This window comes from Drosophila subobscura, chromosome O (assembly GCF_008121235.1).
Source record: "Drosophila subobscura isolate 14011-0131.10 chromosome O, UCBerk_Dsub_1.0, whole genome shotgun sequence".
In the NCBI taxonomy this organism is placed as follows: Eukaryota; Metazoa; Arthropoda; class Insecta; order Diptera; family Drosophilidae; genus Drosophila; species Drosophila subobscura.
Window position 1 is genome coordinate 28,774,467 of NC_048533.1, and position 13,008 is coordinate 28,787,474.

The window sequence follows — 13,008 nt, forward strand, 5'->3', positions numbered from 1 at the left end:
AATCGCTAAGAACGTCACACAATAATAATGACAAATATTTCAATTAGAAATGGATTATTTATTTTCAAAGAGTTTGAGCAAAGATATTGGTGTAGCTATTTAGATGTCATTTTCTTATACTCCGCGCTTTTAATACGCTTCTTTTTGTGCTTAGGAATAACTCTTAGAATATTGCTATCAATTTGTACTGGCATTGAGTTCTGCCTTAATGTCAACCATTTTAGTTCCGTGCCAGTTTTCAATGTTACTCCATCACCTGTTGAAAATATGAAACAAAAATTCCACATTGAAAAGGGAACAATTTGTAAAAAGTAAAGCGTATATAACATTATCATACCATCAAATAAACTATCTTAGAATGTGGTTCTGTTGTCTGTTTTAAGCATAAACCTTACCCTTTCCTTTTTTTCGTTGAGTGTTTGGGTGTTTTTGTGTATGTCCATTGTTGGTAAGCGGAATGTTATCATCATCGGGCGTCGAGTCAGTTCGAAGCGCGTCCCCGCGCTGCAATTTTTGACGCCTGGCGGCTAAATTGCTCTCTAAACTGATGCCTTCAATTTTTCGATTGTGTCCTTTAAGTTTTCTTGTGTGTATCCGATATGCGGCTTGGATTTTTTTCGCTGCTTCTTCCTCAATAAGTCGCTCAAAGGATTCGCTAATGGCAGCGTTTCCAAACGATGCCTTTGTCTCTTGTGTTGAGGACTTGGTACCAGCACTAGCGCGTCGCATTCGTCTTCTGGTAAGAAACCCACGAGCTCCTGCTTGTATTTTCGTGGCCGCCGATACAATTGTAGATTCAGTTTCAGTAGATGTGCCCAAAGTGTCTGCCATAGCCGTGTCTATATCGAAGTTCTCTTGGTTAATATTTCCTGGGTCAATGCAGTCTGAATCCGTTTCAGAGAGCGAAAAGGCCATAATTTTCTTGCGGATGTTTTCCGAAATTTCGTCGTCTAAAAATAAACTGTTAGTGCTGTTGATGCTAGAAGCAGTCATAAAATCTTTGGTACCAATTTCTATATCATTTATTGTGTCTTCACGGGTGACAGACCCAAAAATGCTTCGGGCATCGTCTCCAGCGATTGTGTAATGACGTATCAGCGGTGCCCTTGCAGATTCTTCTTCGCTGTTACTTTCTTTTGTTTGGAATTTTTCGGACTTAGCATTACCGAAAACCACATAGTCACTTTGCCCAGAGCTTTCCCTTGATTCATTCAGTTGCATCTGGTTGCACACGATAATGTCAGTTTCTTCAAGGTCAATGCTGACTTGTTCTTGCAAAGAACCCATAGTCCGTATTACTGGCTCATCATAAGAGCTCAAAACAAGATGGCTAGAAATTGGTACAACAACTTCTTCAGCTGTGAATGACTGTGTCACCTCGTCTGGTTTTATAGCAGATATTTCCTGATTTTCTTCTGATGAAGTTTGGTGTTTTGTTTCGCACTCATTAGTATTCACAGAAGACTTTCTTTTAATACAAGGGTCTTCTATTACTTCTTCTTGCTTGTTGGCTAACAGTTCGCTTTCAGTAATGGTCATCTCTCTCGTTGGAGAGCTATTTGCTTGCACTTGGGATGATACGACTTCTACAGTTATATTAAAATAAGTAAAGACCAAAAATAACTCTTTTTGACATCTACTTTAGAGAAAGAACATAATCTACTTACCATGATTTAAAGTGTCAGCGTATGATAACAACATTCCTGGATCCTCTACTGAACCAACCACATCATTTGAGTCATTAAGTATTAAACCTGATAAGCCATTAGAAACTTCAATATAATTACTTCAAATCTCTTTCTAATATGGAAAGCTAAATTGTATGCAAGGGAGCCATGCGTTTTGTGATCTGCAATTTACCTACTTGAGTGCTTTTGTTGAGCTCAATTTTATGTGTAATTACAGTTTCATTATAATCGATCATGTGGACCAACTGGCTCGGAATTATGCGTGTTTATCATAAAAACAATTTAAATTTAATTTTTCCTACAACTATTTACACCCATTACTTTGTGTGAATTTGCATTGTTAGTAAACCAATAAATACTAGGAAAATATCATAAGTTCGGATAATCTCCTTTTTTTTTAATTTTTTATAAGTCAAATTACCATACTATATTCTGCCCCCACTCTATTCTTTACCCTTTACTTTACATTAGATATTTAGAATTTTCTCCTAAGTGTCCTTTAGATGTGTTTTTGCTGTTTGGTTTCTTTAAGTTTTACTTTTACTTTTGATATTCTTCCACCGCCTTCCTTTCTTTCGAATCTAGTAACTAGTAGTAATTTTCATCATTCATTAAGTTATATTCTTTCGTACCAACTTTATCTGTCTTACCTAAATTAAGTTCTGTAACTCTGTTATCAGTTATGAGATCATTTTCATTAAGTTCAAGTATTGTTTGCAGCTTGGATACTCCTGGTTGTTGTTGGTAATCCGGATCTGAGGTTGTAATTTCAGTGTCTTTATCTTCACTTATTATCAAATGTGGGCTCAACGAATCAGAACGTGAACTATCGTCCAAAAGAATTTGTTTGGTGATTTGAACGTGTGTATTTGTTTTGAATGGAAGCTTCTTTGATACTTTGTACTTGCGATTTGCATTATCGGATTTATCGAATGAAATAAAATATGAAATTGCTCTCTTAACTTTAGTTACATCAATTTCAGTGCTTATATTGTTGAATGAATTTTTTCCAAGGTCCTTAATGGTAACTTCTTTTGTGGTTTTGAGGTCGCCGCTTTGTGTATCTGCGTATGCCGACAATGGACTCACATCGAAATCATTATTCATTTCGTACCAGGTGCCTTTGTCAGTAAGATTTTTGAATGACTTAAGCTGCAGCTCAGCAACAGGTCTAGGCATAAAGCGACTGTTCTGAATTGTGCCACTCACAATTTCTTTGTCTTTGATCTTAAGGACAGGCAACTTGTTTGTTTTTTTATTTGTAATCACAGTAGTGTCGTTGTGAATATTGTGGGTGCCAAATAATTGATTAGATACAAGTAATGTAGAAGCTTTCTGCTAATTTAAAAAAAAATTAAAACCTTTTTGAGTAATTAACTCTTACCAGTATTTACATCCGGTATACATTGAGCAGATAAGCTCAATTTGTCCTCTATAATAGCACCTTTGTGTAAGAATATTATACAAAGATTGAGAAGATTGAAAGAGAAGATTATACAAGATTGTATATAAAAATTGTAAAAGCTAGCATCTACATTCCGACATATACTTCGAAAACAATAGACTATTAATAAAAATGTGATATGGTGTACAATGTTCGTTCCCCACAAAATAACAGTGAAAAGTAAAACCAACTTCAACAGAAAATGAAAATGAAAATTACCATGGGAGTCCTCGGGTGGGGCAGGACTACCAGGAGTTTCGAAACCTTGGACTAGTGGTAAAATTTTCTCCGATTCAGAATTATAGGACGCAATTCCAAAGTTTTGTACGTCTTTATCAAGAGAAACAGCGAGTTCTGTCTTATCGCCATTATTTTTATTTGATTTTTCGCCTGGAATTTAAATTATATGGAGTTTGTGAACAACATTGATGGCAAACACTTACTGGCTTCACTGTCATCTTCCAAGTCTATTCCTCTTTCAGCGGGTTGTTCCGAAATTTCGGCTATACTTCCTTCTGTATTAAGAAATTTATTATCTATTTATGTTTCGAACAGTAGTAAAATTTACTTACTGGTCAGATTCAAGACCTCACTAACGCTTTGGGTTTCATTGGAAGAAAGATCATCTGTAAAATAAAACAAATAAAAATCACATTCTGTTAATTTCCGATGGTCATATAATAAAAAATTACCATCTAGCTCTTTTGGAGCGGCAGAAGAACCAGAAGTTTCGACTTCTTCTTCTCGTGGTAAGCTTTTTCCCGATTCAGAAATATCGGACTCAATTATTGTGGTTATATCGTCTTTATCAGGAAAAACAGTGAGTTCTATATTTTCACTTTGATCTTTACTTGATTTTCCGTCTGGAATTAAAAATATAAGGAATTCCTGTTGTGAAAAACATTGATGCGTAAAACTTACTGGCTTTATTGTCATCTTCCAAGTTTATTCCTTTTCCAGCGTGTTGTTCAGAAGTGTCGGCTATACTCCTCTCTGTGTTTAGATATTTACCAACAATTTATATTTCGACCAGTTGAAAAAATTACTTACTTGTCAGATTCGAGACTTTACTGTCTCTTTGGGTTTCATTAATAGAAAGCTCATCTGTAAAATAAAGCCAATAAAAATCACATTCCTCTTATGTAGTTAATTTGAACTTAATATTTCCGATGGTCTGATAATAAAAAATTACCTTCTTGCTCTTTTGGAGCGGCAGAAGTACCAGAAGTTTCGACGTCTTCTGCTCGTGGTAAACTTTTTTCCGATTCAGAAATATCGGACACAATTGCAATGGTTTTCTCGTCTTTATCAGGAAAAACAGTGAGTTCTATATTATCACTTTGATCTTTACTTGATTTTCCGTCTGGAATTTAAAATATAAGGAATTCCTGTTGTGAAAAACATTGATGCGTAAAACTTACTGGCTGCATTGTCATCTTCTAAGTTTGGTTCTATTCCAGCGGGTTGTTCAGAAATTTCAGCTATACTTCTTTCTGTATTAAGATATTTATTAAATATTTGTGTTTCGACCAGTTGTAATGATTACTTACTGGTCAGAGTCGAGACTTCACGGAAGTTTTGGGTTACATTGGTAAAAAGATCATCTGGAAAATAAAACCATTAAAAATCATATTCCTCTTATTTAGTAATATGTAGATATTTCCAATGATTGTATAATGAAAAAATTACCATCTAGCTCTTTTGGAGCAGCAGAAGAATCAGAAGTTTCGACGTCTTGTTCCCGTGGTAAATTTTTCCTCGATTCAGAAATATCGGACTCAATTACAGTGGTTGGTTCGTCTTTATCAGGCAAAAGAGTGAGTTCTATTTTATAACCATTAAGTTTAGTGGATTTTCCGTCTGGAATTCAAAATTTAAGGAATTTCTGCTGTGCAAAACATTGGTGCAAAAAACTTACTGGCTTCATTGTCATCTTCTAAGTTTGGTTCTATTCCAGCGGGTTGTTCAGAAATTTCAGCTATACTTCTTTCTGTATTAAGATATTTATTAAATATTTGTGTTTCGACCAGTTGTAATGATTACTTACTGGTCAGATTCGAGACTTCGCTCACGCTTTGTGTTTCATTGGTAGAAAGATCATCTGAAAAATAAAACCAATAAAAATTACATTCCTTCCATTTAGTTAATTTTAACTTAATATTTGCAGTATAAGACTATAATGAAAAAATTACCTTCTAGCTCTTTTGGAGCGGCAGAAATACCAGAAGTTTCAACGTCTTGTTCTCGTGGTAAAATGTTACCCGATTCAGAAATATCGGACTCAATTATAGTGGTTTTCTTGTCTTTATCAGGCAAAATAGTGAGTTCTATATTATCACTTTGATCTTTACTTGATTTTCCGTCTGGAATTAAAAATATAAGGAATTCCTGCTGTGCAAAATATTGGTGCCAAAAACTTACTGGCTGCATTGTCATCTTCTAAGTTTGGTTCTATTCCAGCGGGTTGTTCAGAAATTTCGGTTATACTTCTTTCTGTATTAAGATATTTATTAAATTTTTGTGTTTCGACCGTTGTAATGATTACTTACTGTTCATATTCGAGTCTTCACTGACGATTTGGGTTACATTGGTAGAAAGATCATCTGTAAAATAAAGCCAATAAAAATCACATTCCTCTTATGTAGTTAATTTGAACTTAATATTTCCGATGGTCTGATAATAAAAAATTACCTTCTTGCTCTTTTGGAGCGGCAGAAGTACCAGAAGTTTCGACGTCTTGTTCTCGTGGTAAAATTTCACCCGATTCAGAAATATCGGACTCAATTATAGTGGTTATATCGTCTTTATCAGGAAAAATAGTGAGTTCTATATTTTCACTTTGATCTTTACTTGATTTTCCGTCTGGAATTAAAAATATAAGGAATTCCTGTTGTGCAAAACATTGATCCGAAAAACTTACTGCCTTCATTGTCATCTTCTAAGTTTAGTCCTATTCTAAAGGGTTGTTCAGAAGTGTCGGCTATACTTCTTTCTGTATTAAGATATTTATTTTCTATTTATGTTTTGACCAGTTGAAATGATTACTTACTGGTCAGATTCGAGACTTCAGTGATGCTTTCGGTTTCATTGGTAGAAAGATCATCTGTAAAATAAAGCCAATAAAAATCACATTCCTTCCATGTAGTTAATTTGAACATCATATTTCCGATGGTGATAAAATAAAAAAATTACCATCTTGCGCTTTTGGAACGGCAGAAGTACCAGAAGTTTCGACGTCTTCTTCTCGTGGCAAACTTCTCCCCGATACAGAAATATCGGACCCAATTATAGTAGTTTTTTCGTCTTTATCAGGAAAAACAGTGAGTTCTACCTTTTCACCATTAACTTTAGTTGATTTTCCGTCTGGAATTAAAAATATACGGAATTTCTGCTGTGCAAAACATTGGTGCCAATAACTTACTGGCTTCATTTTCATCATCTAAGTTTGGTCTTATTTCAGCTGGTTTTTCAGAAATGTCGGCTATACTTCTTTCTGTATAAAGATATTTATTGACTATTTATATTTCGACCAGTTATAAAAATTACTTACTGGTCAGATTCGAGACTTCACTGTCGCCATGGGTTTCATTAATAGAAAGGTCAGCTGTAAAATAAAACCAACAATAAAAATCACATTCCTTCTATGTAGCTAATTTGAATTTCATATATCCGATGGTCTTAGAATGAAAAATTACCATCTAGCTCTTTTAGAGCGGAAGAAGTACCAGAAGTTTCGACGTCTGGTTCTGGTGGTACAATTTTTCCCGATTCAGAAATATCGGACTCAATTGGGGTGGTTTTTTGGTCTTCATCAGGAAAAACAGCGAGTTCTGTCTTATCGCCATTATCTTCAGTTGATTTTCGGGCTGGAATTAAAAATATAAGGAATTCCTGTCTTGCAAAACATTGATGCCAAAAACATACTGGCTTCATTGTCATCTTGCAAGTTTATTCCTTTTCCAGCGGGTTGTTCCGAAATTTCGGCTATACTTCCTTCTGTATTAAGATATTTATTTTCTATTTATGTTTTGACCAGTTGTAAAAATTACTTACTGGTCAGATTCGGGAATTCACTGATGCTTTCGGTTTCATTGGTAGAAAGATCATCTGTAAAATAAAACCAATAAAAATCACATTCTGTTAATTTCCGATGGTCATATAATAAAAATTACCATCTCGCTCTTTGGGAGAGGCAGAAGTACCAGAAGTTTCGACGTCTTCTGCTCGTGGTAAGCTTTTTCCCGATTCAGAAATATCGGACACAATTGCAATGTTTTTCTCGTCTTTATCAGGCAAAACAGCAAGTTCTGTCTTAGCTCCATTATCTTTAGTTGATTTTCCGGCTATAATTAAAAATATACGGAATTTCTGTTGTAAAAAACATTGCTTCCAAAAACTTACTGGCTTTATTGTCATCTTCCAAGTTTATTCCTTTTCCAGCGGGTTGTTTAGAAGTGTCGGCTATACTTCTTTCTGTATTAGGATATTTATTATCTATTTATATTTCGAAAAGTTGTAAAAATTACTTACTGGTCAGATTCGAGACTTCGCTCACGCTTTGTGTTTCATTGGTAGAAAGATCATCTGAAAAAGAAACCAATACAAATCAGATTCCTCTTATGTAGTTAATTTGAACTTAATGTTTGCTAGGGTCTAATAATGAAAAAATTACCATCTAGCTCTTTTGGAGCCGCAGAAATACCAGAAGTTTCAACGTCTTGTTCTCGTGGTAAAATGTTACCCGATTCAGAAATATCGGACTCAATTATAGTGGTTATATCGTCTTTATCAGGAAAAACAGTGAGTTCTATATTATCACTTTGATCTTTACTTGATTTTCCGTCTGGAATTAAAAATTTAAGGAATTCCTGCTGTGCAAAACATTGGTGCCAAAAACTTACAGGCTGCATTGTCATCTTCTAAGTTTGGTTCTATTCCAGCGGGTTGTTCAGAAATTTCGGCAATACTTCTTTCTGTATTAAGATATTTATTAAATATTTGTGTTTCGACCAGTTGTAATGATTACTTACTGGTCAGATTCGAGACTTCACGGAAGCTTTGGTTTACATTGGTAGAAAGATCATCTGGAAAATAAAGACAATAAAAATCAGATTCCTCTTATGTAGTTAATTTGAACTTAATGTTTGCTAGGGTCTAATAATGAAAAAATTACCATCTAGCTCTTTTGGAGCCGCAGAAATACCAGAAGTTTCAACGTCTTGTTCTCGTGGTAAAATGTTACCCGATTCAGAAATATCGGACTCAATTATAGTGGTTATATCGTCTTTATCAGGAAAAACAGTGAGTTCTATATTATCACTTTGATCTTTACTTGATTTTCCGTCTGGAATTAAAAATATTCGGAATTTCTGCTGTGCAAAACATTGGTGCCAATAACTTACTGGCTTCATTTTCATCATCTAAGTTTGGTCTTATTTCAGCTGGTTTTTCAGAAATGTCGGCTATACTTCTTTCTGTATAAAGATATTTATTGACTATTTATATTTCGACCAGTTATAAAAATTACTTACTGGTCAGATTCGAGACTTCACTGTCGCCAAGGGTTTCATTAATAGAAAGGTCAGCTGTAAAACAAAACCAACAATAAAAATCACATTCCTTCTATGTAGCTAATTTGAATTTCATATATCCGATGGTCTTAGAATGAAAAATTACCATCTAGCTCTTTTAGAGCGGCAGAAGTACCAGAAGTTTCGACGTCTTGTTCTCGTGGTAAAATTTCAACCGATTCAGAAATATCGGACTCAATTACAGTTGTTTGTTCGTCTTTATCAGGAAAAACAGCGAGCTCTGTCTTATTACCAAAATCTTTAGTTGATTTTCCGGCTGAAATTAGGAATATAAGGAATGAGTGGCTTTATGGTCAGCTTCTAAATGTATTCCTTCCCAAGCGGGCTATTCTGCAATTTGTTTGGTTCCAATTTGTAGCTGCAAAACCAGCTACTTAAGCTATGTGAAAAAAGACACCAGATTCACAGACCCTGTCAAAATGGCAGAATTTTAAGAATTGATTATTTACCACTTATTTGTATTTTTGTCAGGTTTTCATATTTTTGAATGTCAGCATATTCGTTTTCAAGAATTTGGTAAGTGTTATTGTTGTCTACTTCCTCGTCCATTTGAATTGTGCTGTGAATAAGCTCCTCATAATTTGTGTTACCAAACTCGTTGTTTTCACAGGTAGATTCCGTTGATAGGATTGCCGTCGATTTGGAATTGTACGAGCATGTTTCAGAATCAACGTCGTTTAGCTCGTCACGATTTTCTGCAACGGCAGGCCCATTTCCCTTTAACTTCCGCGCATCGACCATTCTTCGAAATGCCCTTTGAATAATGATGGCTGCCGTGACTAAGCCAAAGGAACCACTTTTTAATCGATTTTTCGGACCCATTTTTTTTAAATATTGACGATATTGTCGTTGAATAACTATAACTGCATTTATATATTTTCGAGTATTTTGGATATCATTCTGTCGACTCTTCTTTTCTGAATCCTTTCGGTTGTTAAATCTCTTTTTGGCCAAGTAGCGGCGAAATACCCTTTGAATCATAAAAACTGCACGTATATATTCTCTGTCACGGTTTTCTTGTTCAGCAAATATTTTCTTTTGCTTTTTATACCGGCGAAAATTCCTTTGAATAATGATGACAGCTTTTAAATAGTTGGGACCGTATTTCTTTGTATTTTCCGGGACTACCTCAGCTATTGGCGTATCATCTTTGAAAGTTATAACGTGACTTGAAGTGCTGTAGTTATTCCGAACTTCTGCTGTTTCAGCAGTTATTATACGACCACATTGGCATGTTGTATTTGCCACAGATGGGAATGGCTCTTTGTCCCTGAATGATTCTTCGTATTCCGTATATTTAGTGTATTCAGTGTGCATTGATTTGGTCTCCGAAAGCTTTTGAAAGTATTCTTGGGCGAATATATAAATATTGTCTGGACCTTCCTTTAGAACTTCCTTAATAAATTGTTTTATAAGTTCGGTAAGGTGTTCCGGAACTATTTGAAATACGAGTGAAAGTGGCACCTGCTGTCTCATACGCTTTTTTATGATATTTTCATAGGTTTGTATTGGCTCGTATTTGCGCATTCCTCGGTTCGATTTTTCGGTCACAATCGAATTAAAGAAATCGGCAGAAAATTTGTATAGGTTTTCAGGCTTTTCCCGTAAAACTTCTTTAGCGTACATCTTCATTAGGTCCCTTAGCCCCTCAGGTACTCTTGGTAAACTTTTTCCCGTCATTTTAAGATGATTGTCTCCAATAACGAACTATCCACAGCAAGTATTTAAGGAAAACTAGCTGATTCAATGTTCCTGTTGTGGCTGCTCCTAGTAACCTGAAATGTCACGTGTTTCCATACCAACAACAATTTCCCGCACCACACATGCATGCACATGCATGTTTGTATATGTGAAAGGACCACAGTGGGACTCGGCCAAAAAATAACTATTAAAAAAACCAGTAGGAATCCTGTTGTACTCGGCACTAGGTCGCAGGTGGTGATATGACCACTCCCTAATAGACCACCACTAGTTCCCGGACACACCCCAAGCCAGACAAACAGACGGACAGACAGACATGGCTATATCGACTCGGCTATTGATGCTGGTCAAGAATATATGTATGTACATATGTACATAGAGTGCAATAGGGTGAAGGGGTTCGGTGGGGAATGGCGGCTTACCTATGAAATTGTGGTTTTGGATACCACAATGGGCAGATTTGCCTCCAATTTAACTTGCCCTTGGTGGAGCAGCCCAACTAATCGTTAACCTTACCTGTGGAATTTTACTTTGGGCACACCAAATATTAAGTTTTTAATTTTTTGACACCTTCATTGCTGAACCGAACTGGAAATATACCCCGAATCTCCGAATATGCCCTGAGGAACCAGTATATATGTGTGTATATTAAATATATAGTTTTAATTTTTAACAGACAGTGCGAGCTTTTTCGACACCTTTAAGTACATATGTACATATGTATGTATATATTATGAAAATTATTTAGATATTGCAATATTTGAATCCTCATCATTTGCTTCCACAATTCGACATATAATTGGAATGTCCTCGTAACGAGATTTATAATTAACAGACGAATACAAAGTTTTTTGAATGACATCGTGTTTAAATTTGTTCCAATCACGACCCTTAAGGAAGTGGGAAAATATAGATTCCCTTGAGGGTATAGTACAGTCTAGATAAAACAATCTGCGCTGCCAAATGTTTCCCGGGTTTTGCTTTTTCTCTAATAAGAAAAATCTGGGAAGCAATAAACAGTGAACTCTGGTTCGAGCCATTATTACGCGATGCTCCATGTTCTCGCCCAATCCAAATATTGCTCCAAATGTAAGTTTTCCAACATCAATAAAATGACTTTCATTTTTGTAAACCTGAAATTACATATTTTAGTATGTAACATTCATAGATACATTTGTACAAATATTTTGCCATCAAAGGAATGAGGTTCATGTTCTACAAGTTCTACATCGGACCGCATTCTAAGCGAGTTCCCTGATCTTTATAGAAGAGCAGATCTTTACAGTTTTAAAATATCAATAAGAGGTCGTAGAGCAAGTGTAAGCCTTGTCATTGCTTATTTATGATTCTGCCGTGAACACTCGTAAATGAAATGACTCGAATATTAATTCTGGCATATCGTGTGATACTTTATACGTTTTTTTCGATTTAAAATTCATCATTCTGCCTCTGTAATATGTTTGCACGAATACAAAGTACCTTGTACTTTACAGACTCAGATATATTGTGTTAATAAGACTAATATTGATCGACTTACCACAGACTTGAGAGATTTTGTCGTGTTTTTTCCCGCTATACCACCAAAATCACAAATATTTTCTTTTGAAGCACATTTCCCTGTCAGCTGACTTGGGTTTGAGCTTGATCGAGTTTTCATCCTGCTCATGAAAGAAATACCTTCTTCCGATGCATCCCTCAGCTGATAAATCTTTTTTCCATTTTTTAAAGTGACCTAAAAAGTTCAAAAATATATAAAATAACACAAAATACATTGTTTATAATACTGTACCGTTATGTTGAGGCATTGAAGTAAAAGACATTCACCACTAAGCACAAAGTGGACGTTTGTTAAAGTGCCTTTATCCTCATAAAAAATTGTCTCCAAGGGATTATATTGCTTAATGGTCCCAATTCTGCAAGCATTAATGACCTACACGATACATAAAAACATACATATGTAGGTACATACATAGTACATATGTACATATGTATGTGTGTATATAAAATACGATTGTACATATTCAATAATACATTAAAATCTTTTTCACTTGCTTGATCATTGTCGAGAAATTTGAAATAGTCCAGGGCCCCTAGGGCTCTTTTCTTCTCATCCCAAAACTCCATCAATGTGGTAATCACTAATCGGGCATAGTAGAATTTTTCAGGAAGCTCGCAATGCGAAACAAAGTTAAACGTTCAATACTCGCAGTTATTAGCGACTGAAGGCATGCATCTGCTTTTCAAAGATTGCCAAGCGCCAATCCAACCCAAAAAGTACTCAATAAGCTAAGCAGATGTAGTCAAGAATCCGACTACTTGATACCTGAGGGTAAGAGTAATACAGGGTATCTCCGGCAAAATATTGATCAATTATATCATCAAGACATATCATTAAAGAATACAATTTTTCCCACGGTCATGAAATAATGTTGATCAAAAATTTATATACTTTATTGGTCATTATCGTCGACTGGTGTATGTATGTTTCAAACATTTGAGCGAAAACGTTAAACAAGTAGTACCTGGTATAAACATACAATAGAATAAAAGGAAAGCAATGTTGTTTGGGGCAACCTATATTTCA

The 13,008-nt window shown here is 35.2% G+C and overlaps 2 protein-coding genes and 2 long non-coding RNA genes across 4 annotated transcripts; all 4 read right to left on the reverse strand.

Moving 5' to 3' along the window:
- Positions 1-5: 5 nt before the first annotated feature.
- Positions 6-10,479, reverse strand: LOC117896038. Its single transcript, XM_034804047.1, has 26 exons — positions 9,173-10,479; positions 8,809-8,979; positions 8,163-8,216; positions 7,534-7,605; positions 7,305-7,475; positions 7,186-7,239; positions 7,057-7,128; positions 6,828-6,998; positions 6,182-6,235; positions 5,554-5,625; positions 5,325-5,495; positions 5,180-5,233; positions 5,051-5,122; positions 4,683-4,736; positions 4,554-4,625; positions 4,325-4,495; positions 4,183-4,236; positions 4,054-4,125; positions 3,825-3,995; positions 3,705-3,758; positions 3,576-3,647; positions 3,352-3,522; positions 3,073-3,132; positions 1,668-1,754; positions 396-1,586; positions 6-256 (listed from the first exon to the last, which is right to left on the reverse strand). The coding sequence occupies exons 1-26, from the start codon at positions 10,401-10,403 to the stop codon at positions 96-98; spliced, it is 4,809 nt and encodes a 1,602-aa protein (XP_034659938.1). The 5' UTR covers positions 10,404-10,479; the 3' UTR covers positions 6-95.
- LOC117897746 lies at positions 3,701-4,125 on the reverse strand. Its single transcript, XR_004649103.1, has 3 exons — positions 4,054-4,125; positions 3,825-3,995; positions 3,701-3,758 (listed from the first exon to the last, which is right to left on the reverse strand). It is a non-coding gene; the product is annotated as an uncharacterized LOC117897746 (long non-coding RNA).
- LOC117897745 lies at positions 4,557-4,941 on the reverse strand. The gene is made up of 3 exons (XR_004649102.1): positions 4,822-4,941; positions 4,683-4,736; positions 4,557-4,625 (listed from the first exon to the last, which is right to left on the reverse strand). It is a non-coding gene; the product is annotated as an uncharacterized LOC117897745 (long non-coding RNA).
- Positions 10,480-11,164: 685 nt separating the features above from the next.
- LOC117896039 lies at positions 11,165-12,638 on the reverse strand. Its single transcript, XM_034804048.1, has 4 exons — positions 12,477-12,638; positions 12,214-12,354; positions 11,962-12,156; positions 11,165-11,557 (listed from the first exon to the last, which is right to left on the reverse strand). The coding sequence occupies exons 1-4, from the start codon at positions 12,546-12,548 to the stop codon at positions 11,165-11,167; spliced, it is 801 nt and encodes a 266-aa protein (XP_034659939.1). The 5' UTR covers positions 12,549-12,638.
- Between the last annotated feature and the right edge of the window lie 370 nt (positions 12,639-13,008).

Coding starts and splice junctions, on each gene's coding strand:
- LOC117896039 (XM_034804048.1), bottom strand. CDS start 12,548: ATGGAGTTTTGGGATGAGAAGAAAAGAGCCCTAGGGGCCCTGGACTAT. Junction 12,355..12,476: donor AATTTCTCGACAATGATCAA/GCAAGTGAAAAA, acceptor TGTATCGTGTAG/GTCATTAATGCTTGCAGAAT. Junction 11,558..11,961: donor CAAAATCTCTCAAGTCTGTG/GTAAGTCGATCA, acceptor ATGTAATTTCAG/GTTTACAAAAATGAAAGTCA.
- LOC117896038 (XM_034804047.1), bottom strand. CDS start 10,403: ATGACGGGAAAAAGTTTACCAAGAGTACCTGAGGGGCTAAGGGACCTA. Junction 7,129..7,185: donor TGAATTCCCGAATCTGACCA/GTAAGTAATTTT, acceptor ATCTTAATACAG/AAGGAAGTATAGCCGAAATT. Junction 4,237..4,324: donor CGCTCCAAAAGAGCAAGAAG/GTAATTTTTTAT, acceptor TTTATTTTACAG/ATGAGCTTTCTATTAATGAA.